Below are 23075 nucleotides of genomic sequence, written 5' to 3'. Positions count from 1 at the left end.
TAATTGGAACAGTGCGTGGGCTAAGAATAAGGCTTACCTTACGGTCGCACGATGGCGGGAATCTCCGAGCAGAAACGGTGTCTCCATGCAACAACGGTGTGCTGTTTAAGTTCCTTGCGCGATGGCAGGTACTGGAGAATGTTTGGGACAGCACTGGTATAAGTGCAGCTCTGGTGGGCGCCATTGTGGAAGAGTTACATGGACGGGTTACATGGACGGGAGAAAGAGAGGGAGGACTCGCATGCACTCGATGTGCAATGGGGCGGCCATTTTGGAATGGTGTGGAAAAGTGAAGGGTCGTGGTGAAAGAGTGAAGCTGGTGAAGTGCCTGGCGGGTGACTTAAATCATTTAGTCTTTCATTCGTGTATCTCACGTTTAAAAAGTAAAAAACAAATCATTGTTTTAGGAAAGCAATCATCACGGTAACAGTCTAGGTTACAGGTGGTGGGAACCACTTTACAATTATTTGTCCGGAAATTATTTAAACAAATACAATTGGTGATGTGACCTGGTGAAATCCTTTTCTTGGCTGATCTCTCTGCGGTCAGTGTAAAAGTCAAAAGTTAGAGTCTTAATGTTTTGGATTGCTTATAGCAACGTAGCCCAATCCTCGTTTCTGTTCAGGCCATTTCTGATTGAGTCAAAAAAGATTATGGCTTTTAGTTCCTCGCGGTTCAGTAGTTGTGCCATATTGCCCCCTCTTTGTGGTAATTTGAGTGCTTTCAGGACAGTCCACCGGATTTCATCTTCATTGTGATTGGCATCCATGAAGTGCTCGACCAGTGGTGCGTTGGGCGTTTTGCACCTAATTTGACTTCTGTGTTGCCCAATTCTGGTTTTCACCTTCTGCGTGGTTTGACCAATATAAACTTTCAAACAAGGACACTGGATTAAGTAAATCACATTACAGGTGTTACAGTTTGTGAGTGTACGGCAATTAACAGTGATGTTATTGAAAGTGACACTTTTTCCTTCAATGGTGAAAGGACAAACATTACAGCCGCCGCATTTTACATGCCCCACGACAGGTGCTAACCCCCAGACAGAATCTAGTGTGGTATTGGGTTCAGTGTTGGGTAGGGCCGCTCTGACCAGATGATCTTTCACATTCCTGCTCTTACGGAATGCGAACAGTGGTTTTTCAATGCTCAAACTACCTACATTGATGATTGGCCAGTGTTTTATTAACATTTTTCGGACTTGGTTGGAACGCAAGCTATCCTTTCCAGATCGGTTTTGGGTTTAGGGGTCAGCAGGACTTCACGTGGGCAGTACCGTGCCCGTTTGGAGGCATTTTTGTCTATCCGTTTTGGATATCCACGATTTTTAAGTTTGGATGAGAGAATGGAGGCTTCTCTAAAGTAATCCTCTTTGGAGGAATAGTTGCACCTAATCCTCAAAAATTGGGAGTATGAGAGTGAATCTCTCAGGGCTCTTGGGTGGTTGCTGTCATAACTCAAAAGTGTATTACGCTCTGTGGTTTTTCTATACAGTCGTGTCAGTAATTCTCCCTCAGAGTGAAAAATTGTTAGGTCAAGAAACACAATAGAGGTTTTATCAAAAGTGATGGTAAACGATAAACCAGAACAATTATTATTTAGCCAATGGAGAAATTGTTTGTAATTGTTTCTTATAGGCCAATGTCTTTTGTCTCCCCGTTTTTACCCTAACAGGCACTAAATGTTTAGAACCAGGCAAATGTTAATCTATAGTCCTGATGATGATCCCATTTTACCTTGAGCGAGGGATCGAAACATCGACAATTTCAAATGGAACCACAAATATCCATTGTGTTAACTATTGTGGTATCTATTTTTGGTCGAAACTTGCTGCTATTTATAACTGAATGCAGGTGGCCAAAAGCTCAAAGTCTTTGCCTGTATTTATGTTTTTTGGTTCTAATTGTTTGTATTGTTACCCCATTTCCCCACACTTCCTGGTCATTTTTAGGTACAGGCTTGTGCCTCACTACTTATGATGTTTAAAGTATTTCTAACCTTATTTTCTCCATTATATAAATAAAATTCCATGTCCGGCTGGACATTAGACTGTTAGAGTAACCCATCGCTGGTATATTCTAATTATTGTGTTTACATCATTACTTTGCTTAGGACCTTTGTTCTTCGAAATAGAATTGTAACCCGTGGTCCTCAGCCATAATTCGGGTTCCTTGTTTGTTTGAAATTACAACCAAAGTCTGAGCAGCCAGTGCAGACCAGACATCTGCCAGTATTCAAGCAGAGCTTCCTATCAACTCCTGAGAGAATGGCAAAAGCTAACTTTTGCTATCCACTGCAAAGTACCAACAACTTACCCCCAACACAGAATCAGACCACGCAACTGAACTAAGTACACGGAGTGTACCTCAAACTGAATACCCACAGGATTATTTGGAGAGCAACATTGTACTCTTCCATGCGATAATATTAAGCTAATCAAGGGGAAAATGTAAAAAGAATTGTAAATCAAAAGAAATAAATACACACCGAAAAAAATGCTTCCTCGAATACTAAGAGTGGACCTGAGAAGCCAAGGATGAGCAGCGGCTGGGCTCCCAGGAGGACGAAGATGGCTCCCTGCAATGAGGTGGAGATGAGGAGCTCGGACACCCCCATCCAGTTGTCAGTCTTTTCACCTACGAGAAGAGTAGAGCGGAGAAGTGGTCAGCACATAAAAACAACACTTCCTACGGCGGTGATACATGAAGGCGCTCTAGGAAAGAGAGATAGATCATGAATTCAACCACATTGCCGAGAAGCCTTTACATTCTATCAATGTGACTCCCTACCCATAACATTAAATGACTTACTATACCAGCCCTCCCCACCGGCGGGAGGAAGGAAACACACAATTAGGTGCTTGTGGCAGGGAGAGACCTTTGACGTGTGTTTGATTACAAGACTCCTCTCGTTCCATCCCTCCTTAAAGAAAATCTGTCCCAAAACTAGAGACCCTATCATTGACTTTGATTAGGAACTGGTATAGTATGGTTGTGTGCACACTGAGTGGGTGTTGACGCTTCCCATAGGGAATTTAAAAAGGGACATACAGGATCCTAGTTCTGAAGTAAGCCCCGGACCCTTGTGTGGGAACTTGTTGGGCTGAAACATGTCAACCTGAATAGGACACAGGCCGTATAATGGTGTTGCAAGTGTCCAATATTTACTTTTAATCACCCTAACACCACCCATCAATAAATGACCTAATTTAAACAGGCAGGTGTACTGGGTTTTTAACATTTAGAATCCCCCAACCCTAAGAAACATCCCTGAATAGTTCCTCTGATTACAACGGGGGCCACCAAGAGGTATCCCGTGTCTCTGTATTCTAAGACAGGTGAACCCGAAGACTTTGGGCATGCCCCTGGCGCCGCTGGGTTCTAAAACCCGGTTCTTCAGAAGTACCAATCTTAGTTTTTTGTTGCTTCCCAGGCACAATGAACTCACATATTTTTTACTGCATAAGGAATTCTATCCCATTTTCGAGTGCCCAGGTGCCTATTTCCGGTTTCTGCTTTTTCCCTTCACATTCATTTGTTACCTCTATAATTATGGCGTGGGCTTATGAAAACCCATTCCGGCTTCAGGACACACATACTGCAGACCATCTGTGGAAGCTGGTCCTCATAGACCCGACTAGGAAAATACCATCTTGTAAGTATTTGTTCTTGGGTCTCTTCCCGGTTGCTGAGAGGGAACCACATTGGGTCTGACATGGTTTAGAATAAATTGTAAATTGTGTCTTGTAAAGCGCACTGCTACCCGCACCGCAGGCCTCGTAGCGCTATAGACCGCTGGGGAACCCGTCCTGGCTTTCCCTGTGAGATAGTCCCTCCTGGGGGTCTCCAAGTTGAAACCAGGCATCCCCGGCATTTGTGTGGGGCCGTTGTGGAGATGAGGCAAGCTAATGCCCAGAGTTGCCGAGTGTGATCCCTGGTCGGAGTAAGCACCGATGTGAGAATTATCAGTCCGCTGATCCTGGTCCAAGACCCTGCCGCGTCGGGAATCGAACCCTGGTCCCGGGCCGTTCTCTGCTCTCGGGTCTGCCGCCTCTAACCAGTGAGCCACACCTCTCCACTGGCTGATAGGGAGGCCACAATACCTGGTCAGTAGACGAGTTATGTCCTGTTATCAGACAAACTCATTCTGCAAGGTACAGTTAGTATACTGCCAGCAAACTCAGCACTTTTATATAAAGCCAGCAGCTGCCCTATATTCAATCAGACTTTATCCAGATACCCTACCCAGTTTGCCATTCTCCCATCAATTCTACTCCCTTGGATCCTGGCATCCCATGGATGCAGCTTGACGAGTGAGTCAAGTCCCACTCCTTTGCCTGCTAAAGGGCCTTTCCATTATTGTTCTTGAGTCAATGAAGAACATATCAAATACCTCTGCTGACTAAGCAATCAAGTGTGCCTTCACTGTTGTAACATTCTGTGTTGACAAAAGTAAGAAACAGTCCGTTTTTAGTCTAAAACATGCAATTTCAATATTTGTGGCTCCTAATTAAGTCCATTTTTAGAACCAGACCAACCAATTATTCACCAAACCCTGGCCCAACAACCATGGACTACCTACCCAACAGGCCTCCGAAGGTGATTGCAGGGGTCAGAGCAGCGAAGTAAATGAAGATGATGGCAGCCAGGCACTGCCCGTTCAGGGCATCCTTGATGTCGCTTAGGTACTTGGGATATCGGCGTTTTATATCTCGGACCAGACCTCCAAATGGCCGTCCCGTTCTACGTAGGGGATCATCTTCCAGTTCAGCTTTTCCTTTTATTTCTGTTGGGGATAGAAGCAGAAATAAGTGGTCAGGGTGAAAGAGACAAACAAAGTCATACAAAAGCAGAAGTCTCAAGATTCCCAAGCCCGCGGGTAAATGGCTCCTCAACTCCAGGCTTTTGCTTTACATCCAGGAATTTGTAGTCCTTATTTGACAATCAAATAAATAGGACTACAAATCGTGAAAATAGAAAGGAAAAACCTGGATGGGACAAGCTACTCGTGCAAGTACCTGGTAAACATGAGAGTTCGGCAGCAGGGTGCTCAATATAGGGCGAAGATGGACATATTCATTCCAGATTGAAGAGCGCTGACTATGTGAATAATTTCCAATTTGGGTTCATTGTATGTTAATTTATTTAATGTGGATTTTCTAAAAATCCGCCAGCCCTGCCAACTTTTCCAGATCCATGTGTGTCTAGCAGTGCCCATCCAGGCTTTGACTTTTGGGACTTGCAATCTTGTTTATTCCATTTTAAAATCAGGACTTCATGTCCCAGAATTCAAAGAAAAAAACCTAGACTGGAGCAGCTCATCACACATAGATCTAGGAAACTTGGCAGCTATGAACCGACCTGGATCCAGCCCTAGAGATTCCCACTGGTTGAGATAATAATGATGCCGCTTGAGTAGTACATCCACTTTAATGTATCATTAAAGGGTGGACTGCCGAAACATGGACACCATGAATTCTGTTTTTAAATGCTGAAGTGTTGGCGATGCCACTTTAACAGGTACCTTCAGGAGGCTGGGTGCGATTTCCACAAATGCAACAGCTCACATGGCTCCTTGTGCATCTCATGGGACCTATCATTGATTTGTCAATTAAGTGACTAATTAAAAGGACTGAAATTCACACTTGGGGAATCCCCATTTACTGTATTTACCCTCTCAATCCACAACATCTCATCATTAGTAGCACTTTACACCCAAGCCCCCTTCTCCTTCAGTCATTATGTGCACATTGAAAGGTTCCCAGGTGACTCCACATCATCAAAGATGCAGTGTTCTTGTTCTGGGTTTTTGTTTAAAAGCATAATGCAAGTTGGGAGTCGTATTTCTGGTTCACTTCAATGTAGTTACATTTGTAAACTCAGCAGGGGTGAGTTACATGACTTCATGTCATTGGGACACAAATTGTTCAGCTCTAGATATGAAATTACATGCCAGTGCATTCTGGGAGTTGTAGTCTTCGTTCGTTATAATTGAGCCCATTGGACCAACACACCTGAAAAAATGATATTTAAAAACAAAATGTAGGAAAGGAACATTTGTGTCCCCGTGACATGGAGCCATCTGATCACTGTAAAAACACCTGAAACTAATTATTTGTAAAGGAAAACAGGATTGAAACATTGTGTCTTTATAGTTATTGAGTTATCTGACAGCCTCAAAAGAATAGAAATATGAAAGATCACTCTCGCGCACACTGTCTCTGGTTTGGCCAACCTCTCACCCAACTCATGAATAGAATGGAATGTTTCTAGACATCCACTGCGGCAAACCCTCTTCACCTGTTGGGTGGCTCCTCGCTCTTGGGATCATAGACCTTATTTCCAGTCTGGTCTTTTCAATTGCAAATCATCCCTTTCAGTTGGGTTAGTCTGCGAAGTTAAATGGAAGCAAAGCAAGACTACAACACCCAGAAATCTAGGGACTATAAACAATGACCATGATGAGGTAGCCACCCTACTGACTCAGAAGAGGTGGTCAGCCACCTCAGGATATGTCTATTTGTCTGTGAAATGGTATCAAAAACCTTCAGGACATCAGGCATTTTTCAATCTATGGCTTTCTTTTAATGGCCTATTGCACTCTGGGAGTTTTACTCCTGTCCCACGTCAACTAAACCAACTGTATTAGCACAGCTGAAAACAACATAGAAAAAGAGGGACTAGGAGGGCAACTTAGTGTCTCTGGTGGAATGGAGTCACGTGTTACTATATAGCAGTTTCTAATCCATCATAAAATCACTAAGGGGCAGATTTATGTTAACTGGCGCATCCCCAGGGATGCGCCAGTTAACGTGCGCCACAGTGCGCCACAGCTCCGCCACCCATGGTGCGCGGCATTTACAATGCGGCGCACCATGGTGCAAAAATGGCACAGATGCGTGACGCATCTGTGCCGGAAAGGTGGCGCATTGCTGGAGTTGCGTCGCAAGCGCGACGCAGCTCCAGCAAGGCTCGGGGGTGCCCCATCTTCACAATGCTGCGTCAAGACCTACGCCTGCTTCAAGCAGGCGCAGGGTTTTGACGCAGCATTGGCCGTTGCGTCAAATAAAGTGACGCAATTGCGGCGCAAAGAGGCGCAAGGGCATCATAAATCTCCCCCTTAGTTTCTAGGAGGCAGTGGGGCAGACGTCCAATGTTTGCACCTGAGGATCGAAGCCACACCACATTTTTTAAATATCTAATCATTGTGTTAAGGGTTCCAATCTTGGTTCATTCATGTAAGATATCTTATGTGAATTTCCTTGAGATCTGTCTCTGTCCTTGCGGTAGAATGCTGGACACGCTTAGCTCAAACCAGAGCTGTCAGGTTTCCCAGTTGCATGCATGAGTAGCTCCACCGGGTCAGGTGTCTTCCTTTCATTCTGGTATTTGTAGTCCTGCTGAAACCATTATTAAATATTGACCACAAGTCCCACAATGCCAAAGAACCTGGACTAGATGGGCTAAACTCACATAGGCCTAGGAAGCTTGAGAGTGCTGTGTAAACCGACCAAAGAAGGCCACATTTATATACCATTCTTCAGTCACCCCACTTCCACAATTACAAGCCCACCCAGTCTTTTAACCTTCACACTAGAACAGAGGTCTTCAAACTTTTTTGCTCTCCCAACAGAAAAATGTTTCAAAGTTGCCCCCCCCCCCCCCCCCTTCAAAAACGTTACGGCAAGGATTGGGGAGTGGGAGGAGCACGGCTGAGCGCAGTGGGAGTTAATACCATTTAAGCGGTACGTTTTCTGTATCTCATATTTCACAATTAATGTGAGACTCATGAAAGGGCAAATTCATCAAACACTTTGCTCCCCATAATTTGGGTGCTGTGAGATCCTCGTGCGCAAAGGTTCCAAAGCACCTGCTGAACTAATGAAAGCTGCGGCCCTGAGTAGCAGGGTATCTCCTGTGCACTTTCACCTGTTACCCACCTTGCCTGATCATCACTCCAATCTTGAAGCAGGCTCTCTGTCCTCTTTTTTTGTTTTAATGTGGTGTGGACTCGGCCCATAGGCTTGGATCAGGGGAGCTTGAGAGAAACCTAAATCTACAACAGTACAAGCAATCGTTTTCCAGCACCTGCCCTCCCACCCCCCACACATACACACTACTCTGACAGGTATTATGGCTCAAGACACTTAAAGAAAAGAAGACGTTAAATCAATGTTTTAGGCAGGGTTTTCAGTGGGATGAAAAAAACTGGGGGGTCTCTAAAAGAGGGTTAGCCGATACCGTTAAGGGCATAGCTTAAAACGTGCAACTAAAAAATCTGTGCTTAGCATAGTGTGCCCCCCCGACTGGCATTTTGCTGCTTCTGTGATTGAATCCAGATATATAATACAATAAGCCTGGACTTTTGGCTTTGTCAAGGGCTGTTAGTTGCATAAGATACATATACAACAACTATGGCTTTGTTGCATATAATATTGATAATACTTCCGTTCTGAAATGATGAGACTGTAAAAGAACTATAACGAGTCTCTTTCAGGGCCAGGCTGGCCATAGCGGGCACCGGGCGTTTTACCCGGTGGGCCGCTAGGGTGGGGGCCGATTTTGGGCTCCTGGTGGCCGTTTTTGTTACAGGGCCGTTTTTCAAGTATAGCTGCAAAATCGGCACCTGTAACAAAATTGCCTGAAACCGGCCCTGGCAAACAGCTCCCCCGCTCCCGGGGGGGCTGGCTGAGCTCTTTGCCAGGGGCAGTTTTGGTTCCCAGTCCAGCCCTGGTCTCTTTAAAGTTACCCCAAGGGCAGTAAAGGGTGGCACTGCTGCAGAGTTAAGACTTTTTTTTCATCCTGAGGGTCCAGGAAAAAATGGAGAGCCCGATAGGGACCTGTTTCGGCACCACTTGAAGCCCTGGCTTTAAGTGACCACGTAACAGACTAATCTGCCTGCGATTGGCACGCTGTTTGCAGTTAGAAAGAAAATAAAACCAAAACCAAAAAAAGTAGGTTTTAAATATGAAAAGAGGCCCAATGTCTTCCTCTCGTCCCACTCCACATATCCCCCACTATTCCTTTTGAATCCAAATAACAGACTAACATGTCCGCGCTCAAATTAATTTCATATTGCACTAGACTAATTCATCACTAATAGTGTTAGAGTTCAGGAGTAGCGTGCTACTCGCCAAAAAAGCGATTTGATGCCTCGTCAGGGGTAGTAAGCGCTATATAATTACAATACAATACATGCCATTAAAGCAACTTGAGAAAAGGCAAAATAAAATGGAAGTCATCGATATTAAAATCTGGCGAAGCCAGTGGCGTAACAAAGGCCCGGCAACACCAACAAACGCAAATGTTTTTCAACATAGCCAAGGGAACATCTTTAGGAACATGTGCATTACCACCACAAACCGTTTACTTTATTGTAAATAACAAACGTACTCATTAAATACATGCCCCGCCCACTACCGCCGTGACCTCCCTGACATCCTCAAGCCGGCCTCGATAATCATACGTCACAGACCTCCCATCGAATACTAATGTCAGCTGCTCCGCACGAACAAAAACGCACTGGCTCCAATGTGCTTAAAATACGCTTTTAACAACTTTATTTACGTTCTTTAAAACAAGTTCACCGAGCGGTATCTTGGCGCTGAATAAAAGATATTTACATAAGTACAGACTTCAGCACCACCGCCGGGATTTGAACCTGTGTCAAACTGAGACTCACCCCCTACATGCGAGGCATTAGTCCGCTGTACCTGGTAATATCGCCCTTTCAGGGCATAGTTTTACATCTATCATACTCAGTGCTTTAAATGGAAAAAAATAAGTGCAGGTACTCCCCAAAATGAGCAGTGGGCGGAGTTTAGGGCGGGGCTAAGGGGGAACAAGGGGCGGGGTTAACTTTTTGGCCGTGCCAAGGTTGCACGAAATCTGCATGCATTTTATCAATCGCTTAAGGATTGCATGCTGCTTCAGCCTGCCTTAAATCGAACCGGTGGCCTACAGCCCACTGAGCCATCTTTCCAGTACTGGTACTCTTTTGTAACATGCACAGGTCACTTTTCTCTTGTAACATACTGTTTGCTACCTCTTACATTTTGTTTGCTTTAGATACTTGCGCAAGTGCCACCATTGCCTCATGTAACGTTTTTTCTTGTGCTGGAGTGTCTGCCATTTATTGCAGTACTATACCTCTACTTGTACTTTGTATGCTTTTGTAACCTGCACACATATCACTTTTTCCTCCTGTAATGTATCGTTTGCTACCTCTTGTATTTTGTTTGCTCATAATTGTCACTTTTGCCTCATGTAACTTAACGTTTGCTTTTGTAATTTGTTCACTTGTAATTTTCTCCTCATGTATCATTACTGTTCCTATTGTGAAGCGCTCTGACACCTTCGTGTAAAGTCCGCGCTATATAAAACGTATAAAATAAATAAACAAGTCTCTCCTGGAACATTTGTAAACCGGAGTTAGGGCCGGAGCTGGCAACGTTTGTACTGGGGAACCAAGTGCCAATCTTCACATTTTTGATTGGTCTTAAGGTCTGTCCAAGGTCGATGAAATAGGAATCAGCGAGTGTGGAAGTGGAAGTGTGCAAGAAAGCAATTCAGATGCGTGGCGACTGTAAAAGCCTTCCCATACGTTCTTTTGTTATGTCCTGAACAGTGCCTCCCACCTCCACCCATTAGATTTTACAGCGCCCACTCAGCCCCACTGTGAAAGATCTTTGGATAAACAAATGACTCAGCAGACACACCCCAGCTCTGATTTACAAAGCAGCTCATGCTGGGTCCTGGTGACGAGCTCCATTGATTGATTCCGTGCAGTGCTTGAAAGGTGCTGCCGTAGTGTAACTTGAGGGATAAAGGGAGCGCGCTGCCTCGGTTAAAGTCAGATCCCCATGAGTACTGGTACTCTCTTTCTTCTAGAAAAAAGTGCCGGTACTCAAGGGGAGAAAATGAAGAAGTGCCGGTACTCAATACCTGTGAGTACCGGCCCATTTAAAGCACTGATCATACTACACAGATATGTACATTACTAATTAGGAGTTACTCTTGGCCATTAACCTTCCAGGCAGCCCGGTTTTTTGGGTCCCTTATTTTTTTCAGGTGTGTCTTGTTAAAGGTCGTTGTAGCAAGTTAAAAGTTAAGCTCAAGCAAGGTATGCAGTATGTGTGCGAATATTTCCTTACTTCCTGTCTTTTAGCCTATATTATTGACATAGCTGTATTTGTAGTCCTGCACGTCTGGCTGATTAATAAACTCTCTACAATGATCATAGTTCAAATAAAAAGCAAAATGGATAAATTATTGACATGGGGCAACTTGAGGGGTCGACAAATTAAGCCAACCAAAGCGACTACTTTATTACTTGTAAGTCAACGTTTTAGCCGGCCCTAGTTTTATATCCAGCGTCACTACGACGGTTTGGGACTTGTTGTAGGCCGAAAGGTTCAATCGAAAAAGCGAAACTACAACTCCATTGATGCTTTGTTATTTTTTTTTTAAAACAGAACTCTGTAAAAGTCACGGCTTATGAAGAAACCGATCAAACTTATAGTTTCAAAACTACAACTGATTTTTAAAAATATATTTTTGTTGGCTGAAGTCTGGGGGCAGCAAGATTCCACCAGTCCTGTTATTCCTTTCATTCTGACAAAAACAGCTGAGAGGTATTTAAGTATTCCAGAATTACTAGGCGCAACTCCTGGGTTGCCGCAAGGTGATATGTTAGAACGTTACTCAGTATAGGCAATGAGGCGAGCGGTAATACCCCAAGGCCGCTCCAAAAAGGACCAGCAAGCTGATCCACACAATTTAGAAAAAGCAACTATGCCCCTGCACTTATACACAGTCAATGAGTAAATAGTAATGCTATAAGTTTGTTCTTTAGAACAGTAATGAAGGTATCAGGACAACTTTACACATTAAGTAACTCTCCGAGAATGAGTACAAATGAATCAAGATATATAGGTGGATAGACAGTCTTTTCTTGGTGTAGTCACTTCTGTTTATTGTTCCATAGCAAAAGCCAACACGTGTTTCATCGCAGGGAACACACTGCGAATCTTCAGGGCCTTCTGAGGAACAGAAAGTACGTATTTGCATAAGCCCAGTCCGGGCGTTGCGTGGAAATCTGAATTCGGAATATCAATTTATATGTTCTGGTTGTACACAATCTCGTTACTTTCTGAGTCAAATGGTAAACCGGGCGGAGAAAAAGTTTGTGGATGGGCGGGTACGCCGTTTCGTCCACGTAGGAAGTGCACCTTGTCTGTGTCAATCTCCCTCTCGAGTTGCCCGGCGCCGTGTATCATTCCCTTTCATTCTGGAGGTCTTGCATGTTAATCGATCAAGTAAAACCAAAGTACGGAGCGTAAAGAAATAAAACACAGGCATTGCTGAATTCCTCACACCTGATAAGAATATACTTGAAATCTCTGTAATTCTTGACGAATATTCAGCCTGGAGCACAATAGGCAGCCACCCTGTCGAGGCCAGGTTGTGTATTCAGCCCCCTTGTCCCTAAGGCAAGACCTTGAGTTTTTAATCTCTCCCAGGTCTGTCTGGCATGAAAAAATGAAAAACAATATTCAGATCTCCCTTAAACGATTTCCCCATCTTGACAAATCTGCACCAAATTTTACAAGGTGCTCTTTTTAAGTGTCTTTTCTCAAAGTTTGATGCAAATTGATCAGCGGAAAAAGGGGCAAAGTTAAAAAAGATGAAAAAAATGGTTTTCTTTTCAATGGAGTGTTGTATTAGCCCTAAGTACGAGGGGAGGCTTGAATGCCACCTGTGCAATATTTTTAATGTGCCATTTTGCATTGTTTTATAATCTCACATCATCATGTGCCCCGAGACCACTCAGGAGGTCCTTTATTATCACTTTATAAAAATGAACAATTTAATGAAAATTAAAACAAAATCTGAAATATCTGCGCTCCAGCCTAGTCATTATATGATTTATTTTTATTTTTTCCCATGTACCCTTAATTTACCTTTTACAAAAGATTGCTTCACCCAAAAATGTCACCCTGACCTTGGTGGTCGGTGAGCCTCTGTCTTCTCTGAGGGAGCAGGAACGTTTCCACCTATACTAATGGCGAGCCTGACTGACGGGAGCGCCCCACCGCCGCTCCTGACCAACCTAGCACCCTAGCCTTTTCATGGAGCCAAACTGTACCTTGTTCTTTGCTCCCGGGCACCATCTTGATCTCTGCTGGTGGGCGGTACCTCTTCCGGAGAAGCTCCTGTTGCACCGGCACCAGGGCCTTCAGCAGGTTTTCGTTCTGGATCTCCGAAGGGGGTAGAACGATGCAGCAGTCCAGGAAGTCCTCCACCGCCTTGACCAGATCTTGACGTGACCCTGCCAAGTAGGCCTCCAAGCGGAAGACCTGAAGAAGGAAACAAAGCCAGAAGAAAGCTGCTAAAGAGATATCTCTGCCAATGAAGGTTCCTTCACCACGAAGGGCCCTGGTTTGAGAGCTGAAAGTTATGCGGGTGAACGACTCTCTTCCCCTGCATCAATAAGCATCGGCAAAGTCAATAGGTCTGTTTTTGACAAGCAAGCAATTTGTTAGCATGCATATGATTTTGAAATGAGACGTTGTCCCCTTGTGATTACCCCAGCCCCTTTGAGAATCCTGTTATTACTCTCGGGGTGGTGAGTTGATAGTAGGCAATAATCCAGGGAACCACTTTTTGGTCTTCCTGGTGTATCCCTAAATAGCATTTTTTTTCAAAGCAGCTACCGTTCCTTTGAGGCTGCTTTAAAGAACATGTTACTTACCTTCGGTAATGCTGTTTTTGATGGATACTATAAACGCAGATTCCTCACCTTATGAATATTCCCCCAGGCATAAGGCTGGAAACTCAACAGCAGTACTCCTGCATGTCGGTAGGTGGCTATGTGCACCTCCGCACCAACGTCGCTCCGTTCCAGAAGTAATGAATGAGGTCACATATAAGCACAAGTCACATATAAGCACCACCAGGTGTGCTGACATCAGTTGCTTTCAAAGGCTTGCCCGAGCCCTCAGCCGCAAGGCTCATCAGTAAATTGGCCTGACCAGTGTGCAGATCTCTAGGGTCTGACCTTTTTAGATGGAAAAAGAGCCCATTCCATAGAATCGGGAGGGTAAGGGAGGATTCAGAGGTTAGACAGAGTACACCGCAAAAATAATGTTACCAGAGGTAAGAGCCTTTTTCTTCTGATGGAAACTTCTAACTGTGGATTTTTCACCCTATCAATAGACAGCAAAGCAGTACCTCTCCAGGGGGTGGTCTTTGGAATGCCTCAGACCAAAAAGTCATCAAGATCAAATTGGCCAAATTCCCATCTCGATGGACTTGACTGTCAAGGAATAAGTGCTTTGTGAATGTGTGCACTGACGCCCACGTAGCAGTCTGACAGACACCCAGCACAGGCAATCCACTTGCTAGCGTAGTAGTAGCATCCCAGGCTCAGATGGAATTGGCCCTTAATCCTTCAGGTGGCTGCTTCTTAGTAGGCGTATAGCAGATCTTTATGCAGAGGACTATCCATGTAGGGATGGTTCATTTCTGCACTACCTTGTCCTTCATTGCCCCCAAAGAGCCCAAAGAGTTAATCATTCACCCAATGGTCTCTATGGAAACTGAGGGCCCAAAGTCAAAACAATAAAGTCTCTCCTCCTCTTTTGAGTGGTGAGCCAAGAAAGTCTTATGGGTGATAGCCTGTCTAGCATGCAAAGGTGTCACTACCTTCGCCAAGAATCCAGCTCGAGTTTTCTAAACTAAAGGCACAAAGGCACAATATTTTATTGTTATTGTTGTAAGTTAATAAAACCATCACAATATTTTACAATTAATACAGGATAATAAAACTGTTTGGAATAAAATACTTCAACAATTGGAGATATTAAAACATTTTGCATCTGATTTCATTTCCTTCTAAATATGATCAATAACTTTCAGCTGAATTGTTATAAAGTGGCGAGTGCATCAAAAATGAGAAATTAAGTTCTAATTTTTAAATTGTGTGGGGTACCACAATCCCATAGTTTTATTTATGGGGGAGAATGTCGTATTGTTGACTTCTACTAACAATCATCTGATTGTTATGTCATTATGCGGACGCGCGTTCTTGTGCTGGAGCTGTGCCCTTGGAGCTCTGTTTGAGTAATTTGTCATGTGGTTGAAAACATTTAAAAAGTTTACAATTTAGCTGAGGATCCATAGAGTCCAGGATCCTCATTAAAGCCGATCTGCAGGTACGAATCCCCTTCTCGTTAAATAACGGTCTTAAGAATATGAGGCATGCTTTCCTTAATATGGGACATTTGCAAACCAAATGCAAAAAATACTCTTTGGGGTGAGCTTTCTACACTAGTTTGGTAGGAAAAAATGTTTTGTAGAGCGGCTGGGCCAAAACACGATTCAGTGATGTTATTGTTACCAAAAAACTTAGTGCACAACTGCACATTGGTTCAAAAGGGGTGCACATTAGTAAAATTACAACCAAAATTAAGTCCCATTGAGGCATAACAAAGGGCTACGGTGGAAATGTTGAAAACCTTAATTGATTTAAACAAAGAATGCTGATCTGGCAACCTCAAAAACAACTGAAAGAGCCAACAATTAGCATTTTACAGTGCCCAACACAAGTACTTAGCAGGCCAGAAACAAAACAAACAGCATCACTTTAGGCTGCTTTGTCTGTAGAGGGCCAATCTGGCGAGGGCCACACAAAGCCATACACTTGTCCCAGCACTTGGCATACACCAGTTTCTTAGGTGAGCACCTGGCTGACAGAATAAAATCAATGACTTTAAAAAAAAGGAAATCAATGGACACCCTGACTCAGGCCTCCCCGCTGTGGTCAACCCTAAAACTTGGGATGCTGTGTCATTAACTTGGCTTTTACAGATGGGATGCCATTGGTATTTCTACCATTGGTCACCTTTCGATAAAAGGGAAAATGGTGTCATTCACACAATTAGGAAAAGACAATGACCTGGCTGGAGGGGAGGTTTTGCATTGTCTACAAGTCCGTCATGCCCTTACTGCCGCACTCTCCGAGATTGGGGAAATACTGGAGTCCTCCCCATTGGAGGATAGGTTACACTCGGAACTGCTGCCAAAAATAGTGATATCATTGACCTATTGTAAACTATGCAATAATCTTCCGGACTCTTTTCAGAACCTTCACGAACAATGGCAGGCGGACATTGGCCCATTAGAAGACGAGGATTGGCAAACAGCACTTATGTCTCCAAGAGAGGCAGCCGTTCCTCTTAAGTTCCGACGTATCCAACTGAAGGTACTGCATAGGTCATATTTCACAGGGGCCACACTTATGAAATTGGGTGCAGGGAAGATGAAGGTTGCTTGAGACAATGCCTTGAGGAGGCCACCCTATACCACACTCTGTGGGAGTGCTCACAAATTCAGGCTCTTTGGCAGGGAGCCACACGTCACGTGCACAGAGCCATTGGGAAGGATATCCAACTGACACCGAGATTGGGGCATCTGAACATCTGGGAGGTGACAAACCTCACTGTAGTTGAACAGCAATCGATCACCTTGGGATATTAGCTGGTTAAACGTGCGATTGCCATGCATTGGGGGACTGTTGAGGTGCCGACTGCGGGGAGCTGGGCCAGGGAACTAGACAAATATATGATCTCTGAAAAGATGGTGTTTAAATCCAGGGGATGCCCCAAGATGTGGGACAAAAAATGGGCCAAATGGAACACTTAGCAAGGGGAGATATGGATCTCTCCCACTATAGAGATAGAGATGCGAGAAAAACAACAGAATGAACATTTATGACCAAGTTTTTGTGGATGTACAAATATATGAAAACTGAAATGGCTTTTTATGTACGGATGTGTATATGATACTGATATTGTAATACTGGTGACAACTCAGTTCTACAAAATAATAAAAATATCTTTAAAAGGGGGAATCAAAAGAGACTCCAATCAATCACACATATGGAGGTGAAGAGTACGAAGGTCGAGTTGTAGGACCCTGCTGATAGTAGATTCTCCTGAACCTGCAGCTTGATTGAAAGACAGATTCTCATGCCTAGACGTTCTGCAATCTACACCTCCAGGCCCAATGCAGCGCCACTATGCAGACTTGGGTCCGGTCAGTCTTGATCTTCCTCTGAACTTGAGACAAGAAATGTAGAAGTGGGAAGGCATACAGGAGTCCCGAGCACCATTCAAATCAGAAAGCATCTCTATGAGAGATCCTTATTGGCAACTCAGGTGCACAAAAATGCTAACATTGCATGTTCTTGGCGGTGGCAAAAACATCGAGCAAGGGTTGTCCCCATTGCTGGAAAATGCCCTGCGCTACCTCTGGTTGTAATTGCCATTTGTGATCCACTAGGCGACAGTGACTGAGTTTGTCCATCCAGGCATTTTTCACCCTATCAATAGACAGCAAAGCAGTACCTCTCCAGGGGGTGGTCTTTGGAATGCCTCAGACCAAAAAGTCATCAAGATCAAATTGGCCAAATTCCCATCTCGATGGACCTGACTGTCAAGGAATAAGTGCTTTGTGAATGTGTGCACTGACGCCCACGTAGCAGTCTGACAGACACCCAGCACAGGCAATCCACTTGCTAGCGTAGTAGTAGCATCCCAGGCTCAGATGGAATTGGCCCTTAATCCTTCAGGTGGCTGCTTCTTAGTAGGCGTATAGCAGATCTTTATGCAGAGGACTATCCATGTAGGGATGGTTCATTTCTGCACTACCTTGTCCTTCATTGCCCCCAAAGAGCCCAAAGAGTTCATCATTCACCCAATGGTCTCTATGGAAACTGAGGGCCCAAAGTCAAAACAATAAAGTCTCTCCTCCTCTTTTGAGTGGTGAGCCAAGAAAGTCTTATGGGTGATAGCCTGTCTAGCATGCAAAGGTGTCACTACCTTCGCCAAGAATCCAGCTCGAGTTTTCTAAACTAAAGGCACAAAGGCACAATATTTTATTGTTATTGTTGTAAGTTAATAAAACCATCACAATATTTTACAATTAATACAGGATAATAAAACTGTTTGGAATAAAATACTTCAACAATTGGAGATATTAAAACATTTTGCATCTGATTTCATTTCCTTCTAAATATGATCAATAACTTTCAGCTGAATTGTTATAAAGTGGCGAGTGCATCAAAAATGAGAAATTAAGTTCTAATTTTTAAATTGTGTGGGGTACCACAATCCCATAGTTTTATTTATGGGGGAGAATGTCGTATTGTTGACTTCTACTAACAATCATCTGATTGTTATGTCATTATGCGGACGCGCGTTCTTGTGCTGGAGCTGTGCCCTTGGAGCTCTGTTTGAGTAATTTGTCATGTGGTTGAAAACATTTAAAAAGTTTACAATTTAGCTGAGGATCCATAGAGTCCAGGATCCTCATTAAAGCCGATCTGCAGGTACGAATCCCCTTCTCGTTAAATAACGGTCTTAAGAATATGAGGCATGCTTTCCTTAATATGGGACATTTGCAAACCAAATGCAAAAAATACTCTTTGGGGTGAGCTTTCTACACTAGTTTGGTAGGAAAAAATGTTTTGTAGAGCGGCTGGGCCAAAACACGATTCAGTGATGTTATTGTTACCAAAAAACTTAGTGCACAACTGCACATTGGTTCAAAAGGGGTGCACATTAGTAAAATTACAACCAAATTTAAGTCCCATTGAGGCATAACAAAGGGCTACGGTGGAAATGTTGAAAACCTTAATTGATTTAAACAAAGAATGCTGATCTGGCAACCTCAAAAACAACTGAAAGAGCCAACAATTAGCATTTTACAGTGCCCAACACAAGTACCTAGCAGGCCAGAAACAAAACAAACAGCATCACTTTAGGCTGCTTTGTCTGTAGAGGGCCAATCTGGCGAGGGCCACACAAAGCCATACACTTGTCCCAGCACTTGGCATACACCAGTTTCTTAGGTGAGCACCTGGCTGACAGAATAAAATCAATGACTTTAAAAAAAGGGAAATCAATGGACACCCTGACTCAGGCCTCCCCGCTGTGGTCAACCCTAAAACTTGGGATGCTGTGTCATTAACTTGGCTTTTACAGATGGGATGCCATTGGTATTTCTACCATTGGTCACCTTTCGATAAAAGGGAAAATGGTGTCATTCACACAATTAGGAAAAGACAATGACCTGGCTGGAGGGGAGGTTTTGCATTGTCTACAAGTCCGTCATGCCCTTACTGCCGCACTCTCCGAGATTGGGGAAATACTGGAGTCCTCCCCATTGGAGGATAGGTTACACTCGGAACTGCTGCCAAAAATAGTGATATCATTGACCTATTGTAAACTATGCAATAATCTTCCGGACTCTTTTCAGAACCTTCACGAACAATGGCAGGCGGACATTGGCCCATTAGAAGACGAGGATTGGCAAACAGCACTTATGTCTCCAAGAGAGGCAGCCGTTCCTCTTAAGTTCCGACGTATCCAACTGAAGGTACTGCATAGGTCATATTTCACAGGGGCCACACTTATGAAATTGGGTGCAGGGAAGATGCAGGTTGCTTGAGACAATGCCTTGAGGAGGCCACCCTATACCACACTCTGTGGGAGTGCTCACAAATTCAGGCTCTTTGGCAGGGAGCCACACGTCACGTGCACAGAGCCATTGGGAAGGATATCCAACTGACACCGAGATTGGGGCATCTGAACATCTGGGAGGTGACAAACCTCACTGTAGTTGAACAGCAATCGATCACCTTGGGATATTAGCTGGTTAAACGTGCGATTGCCATGCATTGGGGGACTGTTGAGGTGCCGACTGCGGGGAGCTGGGCCAGGGAACTAGACAAATATATGATCTCTGAAAAGATGGTGTTTAAATCCAGGGGATGCCCCAAGATGTGGGACAAAAAATGGGCCAAATGGAACACTTAGCAAGGGGAGATATGGATCTCTCCCACTATAGAGATAGAGATGCGAGAAAAACAACAGAATGAACATTTATGACCAAGTTTTTGTGGATGTACAAATATATGAAAACTGAAATGGCTTTTTATGTACGGATGTGTATATGATACTGATATTGTAATACTGGTGACCACTCAGTTCTACAAAATAATAAAAATATCTTTAAAAGGGGGAATCAAAAGAGACTCAATCAATCACACATATGGAGGTGAAGAGTACGAAGGTCGAGTTGTAGGACCCTGCTGATAGTAGATTCTCCTGAACCTGCAGCTTGATTGAAAGACAGATTCTCATGCCTAGACGTTCTGCAATCTACACCTCCAGGCCCAATGCAGCGCCACTATGCAGACTTGGGTCCGGTCAGTCTTGATCTTCCTCTGAACTTGAGACAAGAAATGTAGAAGTGGGAAGGCATACAGGAGTCCCGAGCACCATTCAAATCAGAAAGCATCTCTATGAGAGATCCTTATTGGCAACTCAGGTGCACAAAAATGCTAACATTGCATGTTCTTGGCGGTGGCAAAAACATCGAGCAAGGGTTGTCCCCATTGCTGGAAAATGCCCTGCGCTACCTCTGGTTGTAATTGCCATTTGTGATCCACTAGGCGACAGTGACTGAGTTTGTCCATCCAGGCATTTAGAATTCCTGCCAGGTGGGTCATGACCAGAAAAAAGCCCTGGTGAGTCAGCCACTTCCAAAAGGAGAAGACTCTTCTGGCACAGGACTCAAGAACCCTACTCCACCCTGCTTGTTGCAGTATCACTTGGTAGTGTTGTCTGTGAGAACCTGTACTTAGCTTCCCCTTTATGGATAGTAGAAAGGCGTTCAACGACAACCAGATCACTCGAAACTCAACAAACTGATGGGGAGGCAGGTTTCTGCTGTAAACAAGAGTCTTCTGATCTCTACCTCTCCCAGATGGCTTCTCCACCTCAACAGGGATGCATCTGTGACCCCTTGCAGCTCTGGGTGGGGTAAGGAGAGGAGTCTGCCGCTGGCTCAATCGTGGTTTAGAAGCCACAACTAAAGATCTTTTGTAGTCTCCTCTGAAACCTGGATGGAATCAGGTTCTGCTGGTGCTGTGCCCACTGTGACTACAGGTCCTACTGCAGATCCTGCATGTGCCCTCTAGCATGGTTGATTAGCAGGACACAGGAGTTCCAATAGTCCCAGCAGCCTCCTTGCCATCCTTACCAAGCTCCAGACAAGAGGCTGAAACATCGGGATCATAGACTGATTGCCCTAGACTCTTCACTCCAGGAAGATGGCACAAAACTGCACCATATCTGAGATGGCTTTGGTGAACAGGCGAGTCTGTGAAGGAATCAGGTGTGACTGGTAATACCAAAAGGGAGCTCTGTAAACTGAAAATTCTCTTGGCCCACCATGAACCACAGACAATGGCTGGGGCTCTGCAGGACGGAAATATGAAAATTTGCATCCTGCAGATCCAACGCTACCATTCAATCTTCTGAATACAAGGCAGACAAAACCTGGGCCAGTTTGAGCTTCTTGAATTTGTCTTTCAGCAGGAAGGCTTTGAGAGGGCAGAGATCTGAAATAGGATTAAAGAGACCCCTGACCTCACCTTTGTGTCCAAAGAGTTCAAAAGTCAGCCTGAAGTTAGAATTTCTTGTTTTCACTTTATTCCTTTATATCTGTTCAAATATCTTCAACAAAAACTCGTAATCAACACGTGTTTCGTCACACTCTACATCAGCCTTTGACTTCATCAGGGCTTCTCACATGTAACGTTGTGCTACGTTCCACAATCTTGGACCAGTATGGACGTAAATATTACCAAGAGAGCCGATATTGTATGTAGTTGGTAGTATGTCACCTCACATACAATTTCAATCCATATTCAGGGTCAACTATTCATAATGAGACCATTACTGAAAGGCTAGTGCTCCTCCGTGTATGCGCCCTGGTGTTGAAACACGTGTTGGCTGCGAGTTTTTTGGCGCAAGACTTTGCACAATGGTAAAAAATAGTATTTTGGAAAAGAACACTCATCTAAGATGGAGCAATAGAGCTCTGTATCCACATGTGAAGGAATAGAAAGAAAGGTGCTTATACATGGCCGAGCACGTCACTTTCGGAGCTGTATACTATTGGTGCCGTGCCACATGATGCCCCTACCGGTATGCAGGAGTACTGCTTTTACGTTTCTGGGTCGAGACAAAGCTTGAGGGAATATTCATAAGGTGAGCTAACAACAGTAAGAAGTATCCATCAGAAAAAAAGGTTTTCCTTCTGGGGTCTGCTGTTTCTTGCAAGTCACAATCCCTGTGCTTGTAGCCAATCACAGTGGCTCACAAATAGCGACCTTCCCAATTAATGTTCGTTATGGCGGTTATTCTGCAACCGCCTGTGACTGGGTATTTTGTAATGCGGCCTATTTGTACACTGGTCGCATTGCAAAAACAGAGGCAGGACACAAAACATTGTTGTGCAATTTGTAACCAACTTTTATGATCTGTCTCTTAGACATCAGGCCCTTACTACTCAGATCTTTAGAAACACTTTTTCCTTACGTCTAATTTTGTAGGTAATATTATAAGTTGAAAAGTAAATCCCATGTGTTGCTTTTTCTTAAGCTCAGACCCCCTTGATGGTGCCACCCATAGGACATACGCTTGCTGTGACATTGCAAGTATGATTATTTTTATTAACCACTTGTTTATGGTAGATTTGTTTTGGATTTTCTAATTTTCCATGGCCCAAGCCACACCCGCTTTGGTGCTGATGTTTAGTGCAGTCATTGCAGCAGGTATTTGAACTGGTTTGATCCAGGTTTGTCTTTCACTATGATTTCAATTATGGTAGTCACATGTGACACTTTGTTGTTGATCACTCTCATAGCAATAGGCCAAGCCGCGGGACTTTCAATAACATACCCTTTCGGCCATCATGGCAGAGAGAGCCCGGCCAATCTCGTGGTAGCTTGTGTGGGGCAGCTCGGGTCCCAGGATCACCAGGAGGAACCGGGCTGGCAGTGGAACTTGCAGGACCGAATCCAACTCCACAGCCTCCTTGAGTCGCACAAAGGCCAAGGTGGGCTTCTGTAGTAAAGGGGTGCAGCCTGAGGGGAAGGGGAGAGGACATTAGGAGGAGGAAGATGTTGATAAGAGTAAAGGTAAAGTGAAGGAGAGTGTGGGA

At 44.2% G+C, this 23075-nt stretch overlaps 1 protein-coding gene across 2 annotated transcripts in view; it reads right to left on the bottom strand.

Annotated features, from left to right (window-relative positions):
- The window catches only part of SLC4A1 (solute carrier family 4 member 1 (Diego blood group)), a 191986-nt gene that overhangs the window by 44825 nt on the left and 124086 nt on the right, over window positions 1–23075 (bottom strand). For both annotated transcript variants that reach the window (XM_086923900.1, XM_086923901.1), the window contains 4 exons: window positions 22814–22998; window positions 13147–13357; window positions 4582–4785; window positions 2488–2636 (listed from right to left, as the gene is read on the bottom strand). In XM_086923900.1, the coding sequence (XP_086780026.1) occupies window positions 2488–2636; window positions 4582–4785; window positions 13147–13357; window positions 22814–22998 (749 nt within the window). The remainder of the gene's footprint in view (window positions 1–2487; window positions 2637–4581; window positions 4786–13146; window positions 13358–22813; window positions 22999–23075) is intronic.

The sequence above is a fragment of the Lissotriton vulgaris genome, chromosome 5, assembly GCF_964263255.1.
Source record: "Lissotriton vulgaris chromosome 5, aLisVul1.2, whole genome shotgun sequence".
Lineage (NCBI taxonomy): Eukaryota > Metazoa > Chordata > Amphibia > Caudata > Salamandridae > Lissotriton > Lissotriton vulgaris.
This window is presented reverse-complemented; position numbering and strand designations above follow the sequence as displayed.